Source organism: Camelus ferus, chromosome 3 (genome assembly GCF_009834535.1).
Source record: "Camelus ferus isolate YT-003-E chromosome 3, BCGSAC_Cfer_1.0, whole genome shotgun sequence".
NCBI classification, from domain to species: Eukaryota; Metazoa; Chordata; class Mammalia; order Artiodactyla; family Camelidae; genus Camelus; species Camelus ferus.
Genome location: NC_045698.1, coordinates 111,161,553 through 111,182,602, shown reverse-complemented (window position 1 = coordinate 111,182,602; position 21,050 = coordinate 111,161,553). Strand labels below are relative to the sequence as shown.

At 41.1% G+C, this 21,050-nt stretch overlaps 1 protein-coding gene across 2 annotated transcripts; it reads left to right on the top strand.

The window, feature by feature from the left end:
- The first annotated feature begins 3,879 nt into the window (after positions 1-3,879).
- HAVCR2 (hepatitis A virus cellular receptor 2) lies at positions 3,880-20,459 on the top strand. 2 transcript variants are annotated; one of them, XM_006195905.3, is made up of 7 exons: positions 3,883-4,172; positions 5,122-5,460; positions 6,344-6,427; positions 10,996-11,036; positions 12,443-12,569; positions 16,403-16,439; positions 18,303-20,459. In XM_006195905.3, exons 1-7 carry the CDS (start codon positions 4,118-4,120, stop codon positions 18,460-18,462), a joined length of 843 nt encoding a protein of 280 aa, XP_006195967.2. In that variant the 5' UTR covers positions 3,883-4,117; the 3' UTR covers positions 18,463-20,459. The 2 variants fall into 2 exon arrangements, with proteins under 2 accessions (XP_014407599.1, XP_006195967.2); XM_014552113.2 differs by lacking the exon at positions 6,344-6,427 and having other exon boundaries at positions 3,880-4,172.
- The last annotated feature ends 591 nt before the right edge of the window (positions 20,460-21,050 follow it).

Below are 21,050 nucleotides of genomic sequence, written 5' to 3'. Positions count from 1 at the left end.
GAGGTTTACGGAAAAATATCTGAAAGAAGACCTGTTATGGTGTTAGTGGGCATTTCACGCTACTGGGATTTGGCCTTTATCTTATTTATTTATTTTTATTCTTGTTTTATTTTTCAGAATTTTCTATAGTGACTATGACTTAATAATAATAATAATAACAACAACAACAATAATAATAATAGTGTTTTTCAAGTACCCTACAGGCACACAAAGTTATAAGCACTCTTAAAGGGAAGTCACTTGGCTAATTGTCACCTGGAACTCAGAATTTCTAGCTCAAAGTTGCTTAACTTCTTACCCTTCATATCCCACCTCAGTGTCTACCTTTGCAAAATTTGGGGACTACTGGTACATGGAACCTAACTGAGATGTGATTTAAATAAGAGCGGGTTTTTGATTCCAATTAAGTGCATGTAGGATTTCAGCTTTAGTGGCATTGTGGTTATCTCGCCAGTATCCCTCCCACTGTGGCTCCCCCATCGTGGAGGGTAGATTCTAATTGGACTGAGTTTTGCCACATGATCCCATTTATATCACCAGGTTTTCCTGTCTCCTGATCTAGGTAAAATTCTCTGATTTCCATTTTATGAATTTTGTCATGTGGCCCCTTAGGTGTCTATTAATGTGTAATTCTTTTTTTTTTTTAATTGAAGTATAGTCAGTTAAAACGTGTCCATTTCTGGTGTACAGCACAATGTCCCAGTCATGCATATATATACATGTATTTGTTTTCATTGTAATTCTTATTGAACATAATTTCAGTGTTTCCATTTGCTTCCTGGAGGCTATCTGTAAGGAGTCTGAGATTTTTCTGCCATTTTTCCTGCCTAAAAAAGGAGAAAACAAAACACTTTCTACAGTAGTATCATACAGAATAGTTTTTTTTGTAGTTATCCCTCCACATAATTATAGCCAACACTCAAAAACTGCCCCTTAAGAAAATTCATGATATGACTTTCTAAACACAATTTAGAAACTAATTAATATTATAATACTAAAGACTTCTTTACCAAAAACACATTCAAGAGGTCCTTTTGGGATTAACAGATACACACTACTATATTAAAACAGATAAACAACAAAGACCTACTGTATAGCACTGGGAACTATATTCAATTTCTTATAGCAAGTTAAAATGGAAAAGAATCTAAAAATATGTATGTATGTGTATGTATAACTGAATCATTCTGTACACCTGAAACTAACACTGTAAATCACCTACACTTCAATAAAAAATAGAAATAATCAAAAAAGCACAAACTTCCATTGCACATAATTAAAGAATCACAGGATTGATGGGTCTTTTACAATCATCTTGACAGATAGACAGACGTGAAGTGTCCTTTTCAATGGAACGATAACTTTGTTATTTTCACCCAGTGGGAACTATGTAGCCATCATAAAGAACAAGGATGTTCTGTGCGAGCTGAAATGGCGAGATCCTCAGAATAGAACGTTAGGTTAAACAAGAAGGTGCAAGCTGATGGGTCTTAGCATCTTTAGATGTGGAGCAACCAGACATTTCTGATGGGATAGCACCAGCCGTGTGTTCTTGCCAAAAAGTGGAACCTGAATGTAGCCAAACCTCTAGAGCTAAGTTTCATTTATAGGAAATACAGAGACAAGAGGAGTCATGTAGATGGCACCACAAGGAATGCGGAACTGTGCACAGGACAGCTGGCTTGCACAACCAGTCAGTGGCAGTGGAAAAGGCGGGCAGACTGTCTTGGACTACACGAGACTTACGGTGGCATCACAACCAAGTGCAACGTCGGGAGCTCGTTTCAGGCTGGGTTTAAACAAACCAATTTACAAAGGACAGTTTTGAGATAATCAGGGGAATGTGATTGTGGACTGAAGAATCAGGTGCTGCTAAGACATCACTGTTAACTTTGTCGTGTGTGATAGTGGTATTGTGGTTGTGTAGCAGTGTCCATTTTTTAAAAGTGAAGTGCACACCAAAGTGTGCAAGGGTGAAGTAACATGACATCGGGGGTTTCTTTTAAAATAAAAATTTGATGATTTTGAATCTGTGTACCGGGAGTGTGTACTCTTCTCTCTACCTTTGTATATGTCAGAAAATTTTTATATAAAATAATAAATAGAAAATGCAAGGTGCAAAACGCGTATATAATGTGCTCCTTTGTCTAAGAAAGGAGGGACTAAGAATATGTGTTTCATTTTCTTGTGTTTGCATTGGGAGGATGCACAAAAGACTTATGAAAATAGGAACCTATAAGGTGGGTGGGGGAAACTGGTGGACTTCGAGGGGTGGAAACGAGGCTTCTTAACATAAGTTTTTATATTGCTTGAAATTTTAGCCATTTGGATGTACTATCTAAACATTTTTTTAAAGAAAATAAATAAATAAAAGTTAAATGAACAGGCAAATGTTCAGAAATGGCCCTCTATACACGGGAAAAAAGAAGAGGTTTAGAGTAGATTTCTAGGCTCCTTCATGTCTAGATTTCAGTGAATTAATAAGTTGTTAATGTTTTATAAAGCTGGTCCCAGTAGCAATTCTAGAGATGGATGGAAAACAGAGTGATAGCAATAAAAAACAAAACAGGAAAATGAAAAAAAACCCAAAAAACTGTAACACAAAATCTGAGGGCTGAAACTTTTAAAAGTGTTGCCTGGGGTCATGGTGTTAGGAAGTCTGACCTCTGACCCCATGTTTAATCCACGTTACTTTACGCTTGAATTTGGGCATTTGCTGGTTGTCATTAGTTATGTGGCCAGACATATGGGCAAATGTGAACTTCATGAAACGTAGTTTATGGTGGAAAAAAGCTGGAGTTTAGGCGACTCACAGTCTTATTTGAAATTATTAATCATGTACCTTGGGGCAAATGAATCTTTTCAGATCTCAGTTTCCCTATCTATACAGTGAAGACATTGAGCATGATCTCTTGAGTGACTGTGTGACGCTGCGGAAGTATACGCACTGGAAGAACTGGATATTTATATTAAATGCATTTAGTTTGGCTCAAAGTGAGTAACAAGGAAATTCAGGAAGGAAAGACAGAGGAAGATCTAAGGTTTTTCAGAAATGATTCTGTCTGTGAGCTCACTTCCCTTTTGTAAATAACCGTTGGCTTTTGAGATTTCCAGAGAAAAGTCACTCTCCCCGGGCTGAGACTCTCTGGGTCTGAGATTTTACCTCGGTGATGGAGAGTGTGGCTGGAACTCCACAGTTTCTGATGATTAATGCCTGAAGCCCTTTGGATGGGAGGAGAGGGGACATCGTGTGTCTGTGAGAGGAAAGAGAATAGCGAGGTCCCCTCCGTTCCCCCCACAAGAAGGGGAAAGCAGCACTGCAGAAAGGAATGCATTTTGCCTACGTGGAAGAGTTGGCAGGTGGAGTGGAAGAGTTTGAAATTTGAAGGGGAAGGTCAAATTCAGAAATATTAGAGCAGGGAGCTGTGTGTACGTCCCTGAGCACAATTTCCTCATTTTATAAATGAGAAAACACATCTAACAAGGTTACATGACGTAGCCCAGTTTGTGTTAGAGCAAGGCTAACCATTAAGCTCATGATTGGAGTGAAAGGGCCCCCAGATGTGAGGATGGGGAACAGGCCTCCCTGCTCTCCCCAGTGCCTACTCCAGGGCTGACACATAGTAGGTGCTTCATGAACATTGGTCACATGACTCACCAACTGGCTGACTTGACTGAATGAACGCCCAGGTGGTATGTTTCCACCTTGTGTTCCCGATGAACACTGCCCATTTCACACAGAGGACTTCTCTTTCACCCGAGACGTGGGAGGGCTCACTCTACTTGCCAAGAGACACTTGACTAGCACTTTTCTTCCTCTGAGTATTGTTTCCTCTTTGTTGATGCTGACAGAATAAATATCAGAGCCCTCACAGGATGTGTGTGGTATGGCATGACAGAGGACTGGGGTTTTCTTCGCTGCAATCATAGACTTGACAGCGTCAATAAGGGAGTGGTTTGCAGTCAAACACCTGGTGTGCTGGGCCTGCGAGCGGGAGAGTGGCTGCTGCTTCTGTGGTTGGGGAGGAGAGACGGTTGCAAGAAGCACCCAGTTCGACTGGAGAATTAAAACGGCACCTGAACACAGCCGTTCTTTGACTTTTCTTCTTCAGAACCCATGCTTTCACATCTTTCCTTTGACTGTGTCCTGTTCTTGCTGCTACAACTTACAAGTAAGTCCGGATTTTTGCGATTGGGTAGTGCAAGGTAAAGATACCAGGATGGTCATGGTAACGTGTGCAAGAGCAGAAGTTTGGAAGCAACCTAAACGTCCACCAGCGGGGTAGTGGGTAAATAAATTGTGATGTGTCCATGATACAAACAGCAATGCTGGTGAAACATAGGGATACGAAATGTCTCTAAGTCATGTTAATTGAAGGAAGCAAGATGCAGAATCATGGGCGTATTTGACTTCTATTTCTGTGAGTGTGTTGCGGGGCGGTGCGAATACATGAATGCTTCTAAGTGTATAGACTCTGGGAAAGGGGGCTGGGAAGCGGGAAAGGGCAGGGAGAAGGAGCAGAGTTTTCATACACTTTTTATACTGTTTGAATGTTTATATATATATATTTATATGTATATATTTAGAGTAATTAATTTTAAACCTCGAAACAGTCCTACACTAACTTCTTACTCAGCCAAAAGTTTTTATTCATTATGTGCCTCATGCTTGGAAAAAAGAAAAAGAGAGAGAGAGGGCGAGCTCTTTTCCTGCCTGACAATGACCCATTTTCTGACTGTCCATTTCCATCAGCGTTGCCCTCCAATGTTCACGGGGCTGGGCCACAGTCTCTCCTGGGGTGCTGGTTCTCAAAGTGCGGTTCTGAGACCAGCCATAGCAGCACGTCCTGGGAGCTTGTTAGGAATACACATTCTTGGGCCCCACCCCAGAACTCTTGAATCAGGAACCCTAGCCGTTGAGCCCAGTGTCTGGGTTTAACCAGGGTTCCTGCTGATTCTGATACCCCTCCCATCTGAGAATCCTTGCCAGGGTGAGTCATCCTCCAGACAGGATAGCAGCAGTGGTTTCCTCTTTATTGTATGAGGCATTACTTGCAGTTTTCCTGAAATGGACCAAACTCACTCGTGCCTGCGTCTTGCTCTGCTTCCCTCTTTATCCAGGGTCTCCGGAAGGGGTGTACGTGGCTGAGGTGGGACAGAACGCTGATCTGCCCTGCGTCTACTCTCCAGCCACCCCTGAGAACTCCGTGCCTGTGTGCTGGGGCAAGGGGCCCTGCCCGGTGTTTGGATGTTACAATATGGTGCTCAACACTGATGGAAGGAACGTGAAATATCGGATATCCGGCAGATACCTGCTAAAGAGAGATTTCCTCAAAGGAGACGTAACCTTGACCATAAAAAATGTGACTTTAGCCGACCATGGGACCTATTGCTGCCGGATCCAATTCCCAGGCCCCTTGAATGATCAAAAATCAAACCTGGAGTTGGTCATCAGACCAGGTATGTGGACCTTTGCATAGCTTCCTTATCAATAAGATGCACCTGTGAAGCATCGTAACTACACTACTTGGTTTCACCTCTTATCTCCCCAGTTACAACCCTGGGGTTGGGCCCCTAAGACTGAATGTTGAACAGGCCCCACCAGCAATGCCCAGCCATGTCTAATTTCCTCCATCTGTTTTGAAAATCACAGGTAGGATCTATAGAATGGAGAAAGGCCTAGATCAGTGATTCGAGTACCTGGTTGGTCGGTAGAATCACTGAGGAAACTTTTAACTCCTACAGTTGCTTGGGCTCTACCCGCAAACCAGAGAAGTCAGCGTTTCTGGAGGTAGAGCCTGAGCGCTGGAATTGTGCAAAGTCCCTCCCCAGTGATTCTCCCCATGTGCAGCCAGGACGGAGAAGCCCTGGACCATAAATGTGCGGGGAGTGGGTGGCGCGTGTGCTTGTGTGTTGTAAGATTTACAGAGCACGTACTTAGTGACTGATGGAGCTAAGTTTGAATCTGAAACCCTTCTTACCAGCTTGGTGTAATCTTGCGCAAGTGATTTAAATTCTGTGACCTCCTCCTCTCTAAAATATGGCCGTACCTACCCTGTAGGCCATTTTGAAGGATTTTATGAAATATTTTATGAAAAGCATTTAGTGTGGCTATAAGTTCTATCATGGACAACTAGACTGTGACAAGGATGACTAAAACACGTGGTCAAACATTTTTGGAGTCATACGTGCTCAACGAAGGTGTTCAGGTAGGTTTGGAATTTGGGCCAGTGTTTGTCTCCATTTGCTGTGCTTCATACTTTGTCTGCTGCCCCTTTGATGCCCTGAAACAAGCTCTGTGCTCTCAGAGAAACCTCGTCCTTAGGTTGTTTTCTGACTTTAGCCAAGGTCACCGCTGCTCGACCTCGGTGGAACGTCGTCACTACAGCCTCACCAAGGATGTTCACCACCGAGGGACACGGCTTAGGTAACACGTGGGGTGTGGGAGGAAGCCTTTAGTTGGTGTCTGAGTTCAGAGAATTTTGAATATTGGAAAAGCGAGAAAACAGTTTAAGAGTGGAGGCACGAATGTTTCTGCACACCCGAGACAGTGTTTGAGGGGAGGGAGGTGGTGGAGGTAAATTCGAGCTGGGAGAAGAGCCCCGGGGCTAGGATTCTGAATTGGTCACGCGTAGCCCTCTGACCTGGGCCAGGTCTTTCACGTCTCTGGATAGCAGCTTCCTCTTCTGTCCAAGGAATGGGTTCAGAGACTTTGGGATTTTGTGACCCAGTATAATCCCCGACCCTGCAAAAATAATTTTGATAGTTGGTGTATTTTGCCAAATAAGAAAAGAAAAATTTCTGCGTTTAGAAAAAGGGCACTGTTTTTTTTTCCCCTATAGAGTTTATTTTTTTCTTTTTTAGTTTTATTAGGTAGAATTATTACAGTTTGCACATATACATTATCTTGCATGTAAATACATATATACAGTATACTGCACATTTTTTTAGTTTACATTTATGTACTGATCATGGTTTCTAAGAACAGATTAGAGCTTTAGCTTTTTAAACTTACATAGTTATCAAAGGAATAAAGCCAACTGTAAAATAAGAGTCAACAGAATGTGATAATCCAATCATAAATGACAGGTAAATGTGCACATTTAAATTTTTTAATTTATTTATTAAAAAAATAATTTGACAATCATTCGTTTTGATTATCATTGTTACCAATTATTGAATGTTTGCTATACGTCAGGCATTGTGCTAAGGATATTTACATACATTATTTCTCACAGCAGTCCCTATGAATTAGGTACTAATAAGCCTGTTTTACGGTAGAAGAAACAGATTCAGAGAATTTTCTAAGAATGTATAGCTAGGAATTTTTTTTGCAGTTCAACCGCACACACACACCATAGTGCAAGTAAATACATATATACAATATACTGTACTTTTTTTTAGTTTACGTATGTGTACTAATTATTGTTTCTAAGAGCAGATTAGATCTTTAGCTTTTTAAACTTACATAGTTATCAAAGGAATAACGCAAACTACAAAATAAGAATCAACAGAATGCGGTAATCCAATAATAAAGGACAGTCAAATGTGCTTACACATATTCAAGAAATCAAAATAATAATTAGTTCATTTGGAAAAAAGGATACTCTTTTAAATTAAGTAAATTTAATCTAATGGAAAACTCATTACATTGTCCTTATCGTTTTCTGATTTACTCCTGGACTGGTGATGCTTTGTCACGAATGGGCCCCAGGTCTTGTTTGGGGTAATCTGAATTAGGTAATACCAAGAATCCTTTCTTACTAGGATCAAGTCCCACATCGTCCTCAGAGTCTGACCTCAGAAGGAGCAGCTAAGTCCTTGGAGTAATTCAGCAGGGACGTCTCCATGCCGCTCTGGAAGAGGTGGATAGGGCTGAAAGAGCAGACCCCAGGTCACAGGATCTGGGAGGTTCATCTTCAGGGTTCCCTGTCAGAGACCTGGTCTCTCCTAAACTCTCCAGAGCTCAGTCTTTTATTCTGCAGAGCGAGTTTAATAATAGGTAAATTCCAAACCCTCATCTCATAGCTCTCCTAAGTCCCACCTTAGGAAATTTCAATAAGAAAGTGTGTCTAAAGTGCTTAGCCCTGTGTCTGATCATGGTATGGACCCAGTACATGTCAGTTACTGTCATTATCAGTACGCTCCAGAGGCAGAATGAGATGGTGGTGAAGTGCTTCAGTGACGGGCAGGATGGACTCTAATGTCAGCGTTTGGGATTAGCTTTATGAACTCAGTTAAGGTGCTCAAATTCGTGTAAGGCTCAATTTCCTTACCTCTACAATGAGGATATTTCCAGCGCGTCCATTAGGAGATTGTTGTAAAGATTGATGTGATCGTGCATGTAAAGCACTCAGCATAGCATCTGCCCAGAGACAGCACTCAAGTATTAGTTACTATTAGAGATACTCAGCTCTCTAAAGGTTAAATCTTTGGTGGTTCTTTAGTGATCGGTAGCCAACAGCTCTTGGGCAGTTAGCAAGGAAATTAAATATGGTGGAAACTGATGATCACCCACATAGTGAGCTAATCAAATCTACTAGGTGTCTATTGTATGCCATTGTCATATTTTAAGTGTAGACCTAGAAGGCATTTCAGGGATCCCACCCTCCCATCCTGGGTTTCAATGCTCGTTACAACATCATTACCAAGTGGGCATTCACTGTAGGCCCACACACCTTCCTGGATGGAGAGGTCGCTTCCTTACGAGGCAGTGCCTTCTTTTAGAGGTGTCTATACCATAACCCAACGTGTCCTTCCCTTTAGTTGGGGCCATCTTTCACATCTGAGAATGTAGGCACAAGTACCTATAATCTCTGAGCTTTTCAAAGGCTTGAGAGAATATTTAAACAAAACTCCCAAAAAAGGAAAAACCAAACAAAGCCCCAAAATACGAAAATAAAATGAAAAAGTGAAATTAATGAGGATTTAAGGGCATATCTGTAATATGTAACATTATGTCACTTAGACATCAGCTTGTATATAGTTTCATATATGTTTTCTTTAACGTATAATGTGGGTACATTTAATATGTTTGCTATAAAAATGGAGTGAAGCTTTAATAAGTAAGAGTTCCAAGAGTCTTGGAAGCCCCTAAACCCATCTTGAGCACAGAACAAATGCCTTCTCTTTTCCACCTGAAGAAGGCAGGACTAGTCAGATGAGTCCTTAGCTCTGCAGGTATAGACTTGGTTTGAATCTCAGGTTTGCTGATTAATAGCTGTGTGATCTTAGGCAAAGTACCTCTTGGAGACTCAGTTTCTTCATTTGAAAAATGGGAAAATAGTAGTACCTACCTATTGTGGTGAAGATTAAAAGATATTGTGCATGTAAAGTGCTAAGCACTGTGTCTGGCACAAAATATATATATGTTTAAGAGCATCATATTCCACCCCCACTGCTGCCTTCACCCCTGCCCTCCCAGCCAAGTCTTGGGTCCTCTAGGGAAAATGTTGTAACTTCCTCCACCCGTCCCACCCATCTTAGATGATGGCTACCTATATGAAAATAAGCTGTCATTAACCCAATAGTGCTCTGTTTTATAGATCATTTTCATTGTAAAATGAAGTTTTGTTTTGTTTTGTTTTGTTTTGTTTTTTAAAAAGAGAAATCAGTCTTACCATTTAAGCCAAGAAAAATAAATAAATACAGGGGAACCAAAACTGAATTTACACTAGAAAATGTGTGTGGTTGAGATTCATGTTTACTTAGTAGTTCCACCAACATGGTTTTTAAATTCCTTTTGTTTAAAAGGAGCGGAGGTAAATGGGAAATAATCTCTTTCTTTTCCTTTTTTTTTTTTTTTTAAATAATTTTAGGCTGAGAATATGCTTTTATAATATTAAAATCAGAATCTGTTAAACTAGGAGTTCTGCGTTAAAAGGTTTAGACTTTTAGGCTTCCAGAAAGCGACCATGACATTTAAGAAGTTTCAGAGCCTCTGACTCAGCCAGAAAAATGAGTAAGCCTGCTTAACTTGCCCAAAGCTGATCTACTGATTTTTAGAAGGCAGGATTTACGAGGTCAAGGGCCTGTGCCCATCTTGTTCATTGCTTGGTCCCCCATGCCTGGCTTGGCGGTGTAGGACTTGTTCATCTAATGGATAGGCAGATGAATAAATAAATGGTTAAAAAAGGAAGAAAGTGAGCCGGTGGCTGGGCAACGTGATGCTCTTAGCAACTACAATGCTGAGGTGAGCGTTGTTGGAGACAGCATGGTTAAGAGTGTGTGCTTAAAGCCACGCAGACCTAAATGGGAAGGCCATTTCTGTTATTCACTAAGCTGTGTGACCTTGTGTAAGCCACTTAACTTCCTGATTCTCAGCTTCTTCACCTGTGTAATGGGCTAACAGTTTCTACTTGAACATAGTTGTTTTGAGTGCTCAGTGAGATACTTCACCTGAAGAGTTTAGTGCAGTGCCTGTTCACGGTCACTTACTTATTATTATTTTCATTTTTAGGAAACTAAATACCCCGTCTCCCTCCTTAATGAGTGAATGTTAAACTTTTTCAAGAAAATTAACTTTCATTATCTTTCCAAGTCTAATTACAGTCCAAGTCATGAATGTTGTGGGAATTTTGCAGACTCCTTTAGGGCCCTGTGGACACAACAAACCACATATTCAGAATAGGTCTTCCTGGCAGAAGTCTCTACTTCATAGAACATTAATAGTTGGGTTCATTATCTGGATGAAACAAATGCGGTCATCCTAAAGTTGATGTGTAGGTGTAAGTTTTGTCAGCCTCCCAGTTAATTATTGTGAAGAGTTCGGAGCAAAATTAATTTCAAAGAGGATTATAGGCATCTTTTAAGATTTTTTTTAAAGCTTACATAAAAGAGCTGAAATGTTCTAAAATTAGATTATAGAGATGGTTGCACAATTTTGTGAAAATAATAAAAAGCACTGAATTAGACACACACACACACACACACAAAGCTTTCATAAAAGAAAACGTTCTTAACCATTCTGTTGGCTATTTTTTTTCTTTATGACAGAGACACAGACACTGGAGACCCTCCGTGATAAAAATCAAACAGTAAGTAACTTCGTGTGTATATGTGAGCAGATCGCATGCTCAACTCAGAGAAAAGAAGTATGGCTTTTGTCTTCCCTCCTGCCTACTCTTTACTTGGGGGAAAAAATGCTTTAACCTCCCTTGGCTTCAGATTCCTTGGCTGTAATATGTTGCTGATGACACTTGTGACTGCAGAGGCCTGTTGTAAGGATGGAGTGAGGTGATGCCCGCAAGGTCCCTGGCACATAGTAGGTGCTGGAAAACCAAAAGGAAGAAGCATTTGCTTTTTGACCCGATTCTCAAATTTCACAACCCTCCATCTTCCTAGAATATATCTCTTCTTGCTTCCGTTGCAACTCTGATGAGAGAAAAGTTGTTTGTTTGTTTGTGGCAAGACCCCAGGCCAGAATATTCCAAGCCAAGAATTTACAAATATAACTGAAAATAAAGCAGTATTTCAGTTAACCACAATTTTAGTGTCTCCCACCTTTCTCAGGGTACAAGGGAGAACCACGAGAAAGCAAGCTGATAGCAGCGACTTGCAAATTCTCGGAAGGCGTACGTGTCCAGGGGTCTGCCTTCATTTGATTCTGTCTCTGACTTGTGTGTTCACAACTGAGGCTCAGCATTTTGTGCTTGTCCCTGGCCTCTTTGTGATCAAGGACTGCCTTTCAGTACTTCACAGTGCTTAATGCGTGTGACCTTGCATGTGGCAGTCCTGCAGTTAAAGGTCTGTTGAATAAGTGGATGAGTTAATTCCTTGACTTTGTTTTAGAAGTGTTTACCGTTATTTTCACAGGAGGGACGTGAACTGAAAGTTTAGAAGCAGGAGTGTCTATGTGACTTTCAGTTAACAAAAAAATCAAATTAGAGCGATCGCAATAATAGTTACTGTTGATCAGGCATCTGTCGAGTGCCAGCCTCTGTGCCAAGCATCTTCTATTTTTTGTGCTTAATTCTTCCAATAACTTTACAGGATGACTCAGCTCTTGGTGACCCAACTGAGATTTGAATCCAAGACACTCTGATGGCCAAGTCCTAGCTTTTAAATCACTATCTTTCTGTGAAAATTGGGATTTCATGGCAAGACACCAAATTTAGACCACTCTGAAACTTCCTGGGAACACCAGGGAATCTTGAATGAACAGAGCTCCACTTTAAATCCCATTTTTGTTTGTGGAAAGGGGAGTCCATGTACTAAGGCTCCTTCCCCACCCACATTCCCTTGCTAACTTCAGAGATTCAGCTGATCCCTTTCTTTGGGTGGTTTGAGGCTTATCTACAAGGAGACAGATCAGGAGTCATTTCCAGGTCCCTGCGTTCCCATGATACTGTGAAAGAGATGGTCTGATGCACGAGTCATGAGACTGGCTGAGCAGACGGTGGACTTCTGGCCGTTTGCTGCAGTGGTGTCTGTGTTCCCATAGGAAATACCCACACTGGCTAGTGAGTTGCAAGACGTGAGTGCGACCACCAGAACAAGCCTCTACATCGGAGCCGGGGTCTCTGCTGGCCTGGCTCTCATTCTTGTGGCTGGTGTTTTCATCCTCAAATGTAAGTCGTTTGATGTTCCTTCTCTCTCTCTGATCAGGAACTGTTAATAAAGGAACCAGCATGAACCTACATGGAAATAGTAGTTTATATTTTTACCTACAGGTGATTAGAATAAATACACTTTAGTCCTTCCGAACCATAACAATAATAACAGCTCGTTTTTTTATTCAGTGCTTACCGTGTAACAGGCAGGCATTGTGCTAAACATTTACTTACATTTTAGCATCATCACCATCCTCTAAGGTCGATAGTACTATCATCCCCATTTTACAGCACAGGAGAGTAAAGCTGAGAGTCAGCCACCTTCCCCAGGTCTCAGAGTCAGTAAGTGGCAAAGCTGGAACTCAAATTCAGGCAGGCTGATAACCTGTTCCCTGTTCCTTTACCTTTTGTTAAGAAAATAAACCTTTTAAATTCATGACTATGTCCAGGTTTATTAGGAAGGACAACAGCAGAAATCAGAAATCACTTCCTTCTGTGCATTTTTCTCTCTCACTTATTTCTCAGGCATAGTTCTTTAGAGAGGGGTGGCGAGTCCCTTTAACACTGGGCCATGGCCAGGATTGCAGCATTTGTGATTTCCTCCACCATGGCACTCAGCACACACATTTTTTCCTAAGTTACTTATCTTTATTAAAAGAACTTTATTAAAGTATGATTTTTATATAATAAACCGCATACTGAAAGAGCGTTCAACTTGAATTTCAATAGATGACTATACCCAGGAAATCATCACCACAATCAAGACCCAGACGCTTCCATCACCCCGAAAGCCTTACATGCCTTTACAAATGTGATCTAGTCTCTTCTCTTTGGGGGCAGAGGCCAAGGCCTTATACCCCTTTTACTCTAGTAGCCTTTCTTACTAATACATAAATGTGCACTGTGTGTAGGGTGATGAACCACCCCAGATTTTCCCAGGACTGAAGGGGGTTCCTAATGCATGCTAACACTGGGAGGGTCCAGGGAAAACTGGGAGGAATTGGTCGCCCTAACTGTGTGGCTTGAAGCTGCCAAGTGCTTTACGTGCAGTAAATCCTCATAACTGCCCTATTGAGAAAGGTACTATTATTATCCCAATTTACCAAGTGGAGAACCAGTGTGTGGAAAGGTTAAGGTTAACTTGCCCAGAGTCACAGTTAATTGGTAGAGGATTTGAAACCAGGCTGTCCTGCTCACTGTTACCTTATTCCGCCATTAATGGTAAAGGGGTTGTTCAGACGAAGAAGCTACCTGCCCACATTTACCTGGGTTTACGGAGAGGTAGCAGTGGATTTTGTGAATTGACCGCATGAGTATGAAGTCTACAGGTGGATAAGGAGCAATGAAAACGCTCACTTTTTGAGTTCTGCCAAGGCCTGGATGGTAGGGACCATTCTAGTTTGTGTGAAGGGGTATGGAAGGAAGGAATGAGGAGTGGAAGGAGTCATGCTTTGTATACACATGTAGATTACTCTAGAAACATGACTACTTAGAATAGATGGGAAAGTTGTGTTCGATTTGTGCTCTTTTCCCTAGAAGTTGCTGGAGAAAATCTTGGAGCCAAGGTGACAGGTTTTTAAGTCATGACCGCAAAGCCATAACTTGGCTCTCAGTACTACAAAGCAATCCTGCATCTCTCTAGAGCACTCTCTGAGATGAGCATCACACACCTCACTGAACCGATGATGTCTTAGAGGCCAAGGCTTCCTTCTTCCCTTGATCACTTTCTCCAGAATCAGCTCTCTCTGCATTCCGATTTTTGCTATGTTTACTAGCATAAGAATAAGCTCTAGTTAACACATTTCTCTCCAGCGCCTCCCATGTCTCTGCTCCCCTTCATAGCCCTGTTTCTCAGATGAGTTGTTCCTGCATCTTACCCCCCTGCGCTCTTCAGCCACCCCCACCCCCACCCCCAGTCTAGCTTCTACCCCTGAAGTGCCGTGGAGATAGTTTTAGTCAAACTCACCAGTGACCTTCATTTTGCTAAATCCGGTAGATACCTCTGTCTTCACTGGAGTCCATCTTTCAGCAGTATTCAACTAAGTGGACTCTCACTCATTCTGAAAAGTCTCCCTTCTCTTGGCTTCTAAAACACCACTCTCTCACTTCCCTGGACACTCCTTTTCAGTCATTTTTGTTATTTTTTCTTCTTCTTGATCTTAGATGTTGAGACTCTCTGGGGCTGGCCCATTTCCTCTCCATACCCTCTGGGTGAGTAAGGATGACCATATTCCCACAGACTCAAAGGTCATCCTTCATGTCTCTCTCCAGCACACAGAGTGTTGGCACTGATTGTCCAAGGGTCTAGTTGTCATCTCCACTTAGACGTCTCCCACATTAACGTGTCCAAGATGGAGCTCCAGAGTCTACACCCCACCTTGCCAGAGCCCAGCCTCCCCCTCCCTGGTCTTCCTCGTCATAGTGTTTCACTGTCGTCCACCTGGTTTCTGAAGCCAGAGAGCCAGAAGCCATCCTGGAATCCTCTCTTTTGTCACCCCTAACGCACAATCCAGTTTCAATTCCTGCAGTCTTTCTGCAAAATTTATCCAAAATCCATTCGCTAGTCTGCATCTCTCTCCATCATTGCCTTACTCTGAGGCAGTGCTCTGTCTCCTCTTTTTCCCCTTAATATATGTACCTCCTTTTAATTCATTCTCCACATAGCAGCCAGAGTGATTTTCTTAAAACCCAATTGGATCATATTTCTGCCCTTCAGTTATTTCTTAAAAGTATTAGAATGAAATCCACACTCTTGACTGTGACTGAAAAGGCCCTATAGGATCTAGCTGCGGCCGCCCTCTCAGACCTTGTCTTATGCCTTTCTCTTACTCTAGCTTACTTTTGTTTTCGGGTTCAGCCACTCACCACAATCTTTACCAGGGGTTTCCTCTACCCAGAATGTTCACCCTAGCTCTTCATTTGGGTGACTCATTCTCTTCTTTCAGAACTGAGCTTAAAGATCATCTCTTCTGAGAGTTCTTTCCTGGTTACTTTCTTAATTATCTGTAACAGTGCATTATTTTCCTATTTTTTTAATTGAAGTATGGTTGACATACAATATTGTGATATTTTCAGGTATATAGCAAAGTGATATATATATTATATTTTTTCAGATTCTTTTCCATTATAGATTATTACAAGATATTGAATATAGTTCTCTGTGCTACACAGTAAATCCTTGTTGTTTATCTATCTTATATTTAGTAGTTAGTACCTATAAATCCTGAACTCCCAATATATCCCCCCAGCCCCTTTCCCCCCAGTAAACATAAATTTTTTTCCATAATTTTGTTTTCTATGTCTGAGTCTGTTTCTTTTTTGTAAGTAAGTTCATTTGTATGATTTTTCAGAGTTTACATAAAAATGGTACCATATAATATTTGTCTTTCTCTGTTTGATGTACTTCACTCAGTATGATAATCTCTAGGTCCAGCCATGTTGCTATAGTGCTTTTCTTTCTGCTTTTCTGTCACGTAACAATTTGAAATTATTTTATTTTTCTATTTACCTTTCTTTCTTTCTTTTTTCCTTAAATGTCTCCTCACTAGAACACAAGCTTTATGAAGTCAGGGCTCATAATTCACTTTTACGTCCCTGATGCTTAGCATACTACCAGGCACATAGTAGGTGCTCCCTATATTTACTGAATATGAAAAACGCATCTTTATTACTTTCTAGCATAGTTTATGCAATAAACCAAGACATACATCAGTGGTTTGATTTAATTCAATCTGACAGGTAGACCAGATTTCCCTAAACAGTCCTTGCCTCTAACTAGCCCATTTTTTTTTCTTATCTCATTTATTTTATGAAAGCATTTAAAATGGACTTTTCTTTCCCTTTCTACCTAGGGTATTCTGATAGCAAAAAGAAGTTACAAAATTCAAGGTAAGAGTAACGGGTGGCTTAGGGGAAGTTGAGAATCTTGGAAGTCCCCACTCTAATCTGGGCTTTAATCTTTGCTCTTGGAAGTGCTGCCCTGAGATTTTGGGAACTAAATTTTTACTATTTCCTGTTTTCTTTAGGCCTAGATTTCAGAAATGCAAATTTAACACGTCACTCAGTTTTATTCTTGATTCCTCTAGCTTCTTTATTCCTAAACTTAAGGTATAGAACTTACCCCTTTGATAGGAAATGCTTATTTATTTCTATATAAATGGGCTTTGTCAATGAACTGACCTTTTGTCTGACTGAGGGCCTACTACATCCAGGCTCTGGCTGGGCATTGGTTTACACATGTGAACAAGAAACCCAGAATCTACTCTGAGGAGTTTTATAGCCCAGTTCTGCTGAGCTCTGATTACCTATTAGAATCACCTAGGGCACATAAACACACTATTGTCAACCCCGGAGCAGATAAACCAGAGTCTTTGGGGATGAGGCCTAAGCATAGTTATTTTTCTAAAACTTTCCACATGATTATAATGTGCAAACAAGTTTGAGAACTACTGGTCTATTATATCACAGCCTTAGTCTCCATTCCTGATTATACTACACACACACACACACACACACACACACACACACACACACTCTGCCCTATTCCAAATGCACGTAGCTTACATAAGTTTTTCTAGATTTCGGGGACATTTGGTACATGGGAAGAATGCAATATATTTCAAGAAAAAAAAATGATTCCATCCATTGAGTACTATCAAAACAACCAATAATTTTAGATTAAGTAGAGAGTAGAATTATGAAGACAAAATAGTCTGCAGTAAAAAGGTCAAATAAGGCCAAATAGAATGTTTAATTATCGATGGCTTTATATCATCTGTGCCAGTATTCTTTATTAGAGCTGAAATTTGAAACGTGGTAATAGCCATAGGTAACATTTACATGCATTAATTCATTTTTTATGTGAAATTACTGGTTGATGTTCATCTCCATCTATAACTGTAAACTCCACAGAAGATTAGGAACGTGTCTGCCACGTTAACAACTGTGTCCCCTGTTATACACTTGATTCTTGTAGGGACTTAATAAATATTTGATAACTGAATGAATGAATGTTCCTTACAGCAGCCCCGTGAGATAGAGTACTTCTTATTCCCATTTTATAGATGAGGACCCTAAGGCGTAAAGCTTACTAATATACAGTCTCTGTGGGATTTTTGTGTTTTGTTCACTGTTGTATCTCTTGGTGCATAGAACAGTATGTAACACACTAAATATTTCTTTAATGAATAAATGAAAAAAGCAAACCCAACTTACCCAAGGTCATATGGGTGGTAAGCAACAGAGACAGGATTCAGACTTAGGTCTCATTGGATCCCTAGCACTTTCGTTTCTTTTTCTTCTTGAAATTGTTCGAGCCCACAGAGTAATTGACATAACAGTGCCAGGAACAGTAGAACCCTTCACCTAGATGTGTCACTTAACATTTTGGCACATGTGCTTTATCTGTTTCCTCTATTTATGTACACCTTTCCCCCTAAACCATTTGTAAAGGCGTTTCAGACATCTTGAGATGCTTCACCTAAACGCTTCAGTCTGCACTTCCTCAGAAGAAGGATATCCTCTTAGATAGCACAATGCCACTTTAAAACCTAAGAAAATCCAAATTAATTTGAGTTTGCTCCATTATTCTTCAGATTATTTCATTGCTATTTTATGTTCTTCCCCCAGTCAGGACCTGGTCAAGGATCATATACTGGATTGGTTGCTCTTTCTTCAGCAAAGCCCATTCTCTTAACTATTCTTTGTTGCCCAAGAAATGTTTAACTCAACTGCAATATTTTATTTCCACAGCCTGATCACTTTGGCCAACCGCCCCCCATTAGGGTTAACAAATACAGTCGCAGAGAGGATGCGCTCAGAAGAAAACATCTATGTCATTGAGGAGAACGTGTATGAAATGGAGGACCCATATGAATACTGCTGTGACGCCAGCAGTGGGCAGCAGCCCTGACAGCCTCTGGGCTGTCCCCCTTCAGTGCCGCCAGATCCAACCGCTTCAGCTGGGGACTTGGTGTTGTCTTCTTTGGAAACTATGAAATGTGTCAGCTGACAGGTTTTAGAGGTTCTGACCTTGGCCACAGAGGAGAATTCTTCCATGTTCTAAAGATACTTAGCTCACCCAGGGATGGAGCTGGGATCTGCACTGTGCTTAGACAGACATGACATTGCTTCTGTGTTCCAGCCAACACGGCCACCCAACTCAGAAACTGCTAATCGGGGCATTAGAGCTCAAACGGGTTTGTATGGAGAATAGGAATTCTTACTAGGGGTCTCTGGAATTCCAGGAAATTCAGTTACATGATGAGTCCACAAAGCTCCTGAAAACAGGCGAAATTATGTGCTGAGATGTGTGTGTGTCTTTTTTGGTTTGGGAAGTCTAAAGGGGCCACTGATTCCCAGAGAGCTCTGTGGCCCATGATAGGTTGGGAGTAGGACCAGTTGGCCTTGAAGGCTCTCCTTGAGTCTCAAGGGTGACGCTTCTTTGAGTGTTGATCGGCAACAGTAAGTGCCACAGCACAGCCCTCCTTGGCCTCAGTGATGAAGACCGCCCAGCCAGGCCTGTGGTGTGACAGGAGCTCCCGGAGAAAAAGGAAGTATGCTCAGTGTGTGTTGACAAGTTTTGCTTGGGGTACACTCAAAGGGAAAGATCTCCGACCAACTTCTCCATTCATGGAGAGAAGCAGAGCTGTGTTTTTCACAAAAGAAGAAGCAGTGACTGGGGCACAAATCCTATGTCCTGTTGGAAAGAAGGCAAAGGGCTCCAGCCATCTGTGTTTGTCAGCATCAGATTCCTTGATGGAAAGACAGTGGTCCTTGAGCTGCTGTTCCAAGATGGTGGAGGTTAGGCTTGTCTTGCCTGTTTGCTTCCTCCCCGGTGCTTGGCACAACTCGGACACATAATAAAAGTTTCCTCAACACCTTTGGAGTGAAAAAATTAAATAAGCAGGAAGGTGGCTTTCTGGAAAGACCTCTCCATTGGAAAACTCAGACAGAGCTCTGTAACTTCATTTCTTAGGAAACTCAGAAGTACTCCCAAGCTCCTGTTTCTTCTCTTAATCCAGGCTCTTTGTTTCTCAGCATCATCTCCCTGCTCAGGCCCTTGGAAGTCTGTTACTCTCTTGCTTTTTACTCCTTTTCTACTGAACAAATCAACAGTATGGACCTGTTGCTGCCTGAAAACTGCCTTCCACAGGCGAGGACTGAACTGCTGCTGTGCTGCACACGGGAGGTACTGGTCACCAAGGATGCTGGCAGCCTGTTTGGGCTGCATCTAGACAGTGTGGGAAAGCACTGGCTTTATACAGGGAGCTATGTAAGGGAGATCATTGTGCAAAGTTCCAGGCAGTAACTCTTAAATAAGCTGAAAAATTAATCTTAAGTGTTATAAAGCTATGAAATTCTAGAAGGAAGAAAGGATACAGAACACATTTAGACCAGATCAATGACGATCCTTGCAACAGTGTTCGTGAGAGACTTTTCCCATCAACAGGGGAATAGTTGATTATTGTGGTATGTCAACACACTGGTGTGGTTAAAAGAATTTCGTGGTTTCATCATTGAGCTGTTTTGCGAATTCAACAAGTGCTTACTATGTGCCAGATACTCTGGTGCTGAGATCATAGAGAGAAACCAAATAGACACATCCCTGACCTCATGGACTTCCTGGTTGATCTGACAGAAGGAGGATTCATTCCGTTCATTCATTCATTTGTTCAGTGGACATCTATTGGCACCTATTTTTTGCCAGATACTGTTTTAGTTCCTAGAAATAAAGCAGAGAAGGGAAAAGACAAAATCCCTACTCTTAGAGCTTGTGTTACTTGTCAAAGAAGAAATCTATATTGCTATGTCAAAAGAAAAGAAAAAGTTCTAGAATAGTATATGTACATATAATAATTTTTGACACCTTTATTGTGGTATGGTTCCTGTATAGTAAATATGCATATTTCAGATGTACAATTTCATGAATTTTGATAGATGTACTCACCAATTAAACCACAGCCACAATCAAGATAGCTAACATTTCCATCACTCCCCAGGAGGTGCAAATTTCGAATTCCCAATTTATCCCTTCCCACCCCCTTTACTCCCTGGTAACCGTAAGTTTGTTCTCTATGTCTGTGAGTCTGTTTCTGTTTTGTAAATAAATTCATTTGTGTCCTTTTTTTTTAGATTCTACACATAAGCAGTTTCATATAGTATTTTTCTTTCTCTTTCTGGCTTACTTCACTTAGAATGACAATCTCCAGGTCCTTCAGTGTTGCTGCAAATGGCATTACTTTATTCTTTTTTATGGCTGAGTAGTATTTCATTGTGTGTGTGTGTGTGTGTGTGTGTGTGTGTGTTGCACATCTTCTTTATCCAGTCAGCTGTCAATGGACGTTTGGGTTGTTCCATGTCTTGGCTATTGTAAACAGTGCTGCTGTAAACACTGGGGTGCATGTGTCTTTTTAAATTATATATACCCAGGAGTGGGAATGCTGGATCATATGTTAAGTTTATTTTTATTTTTTTTAAGGAACCTCCATACTGTCCTCC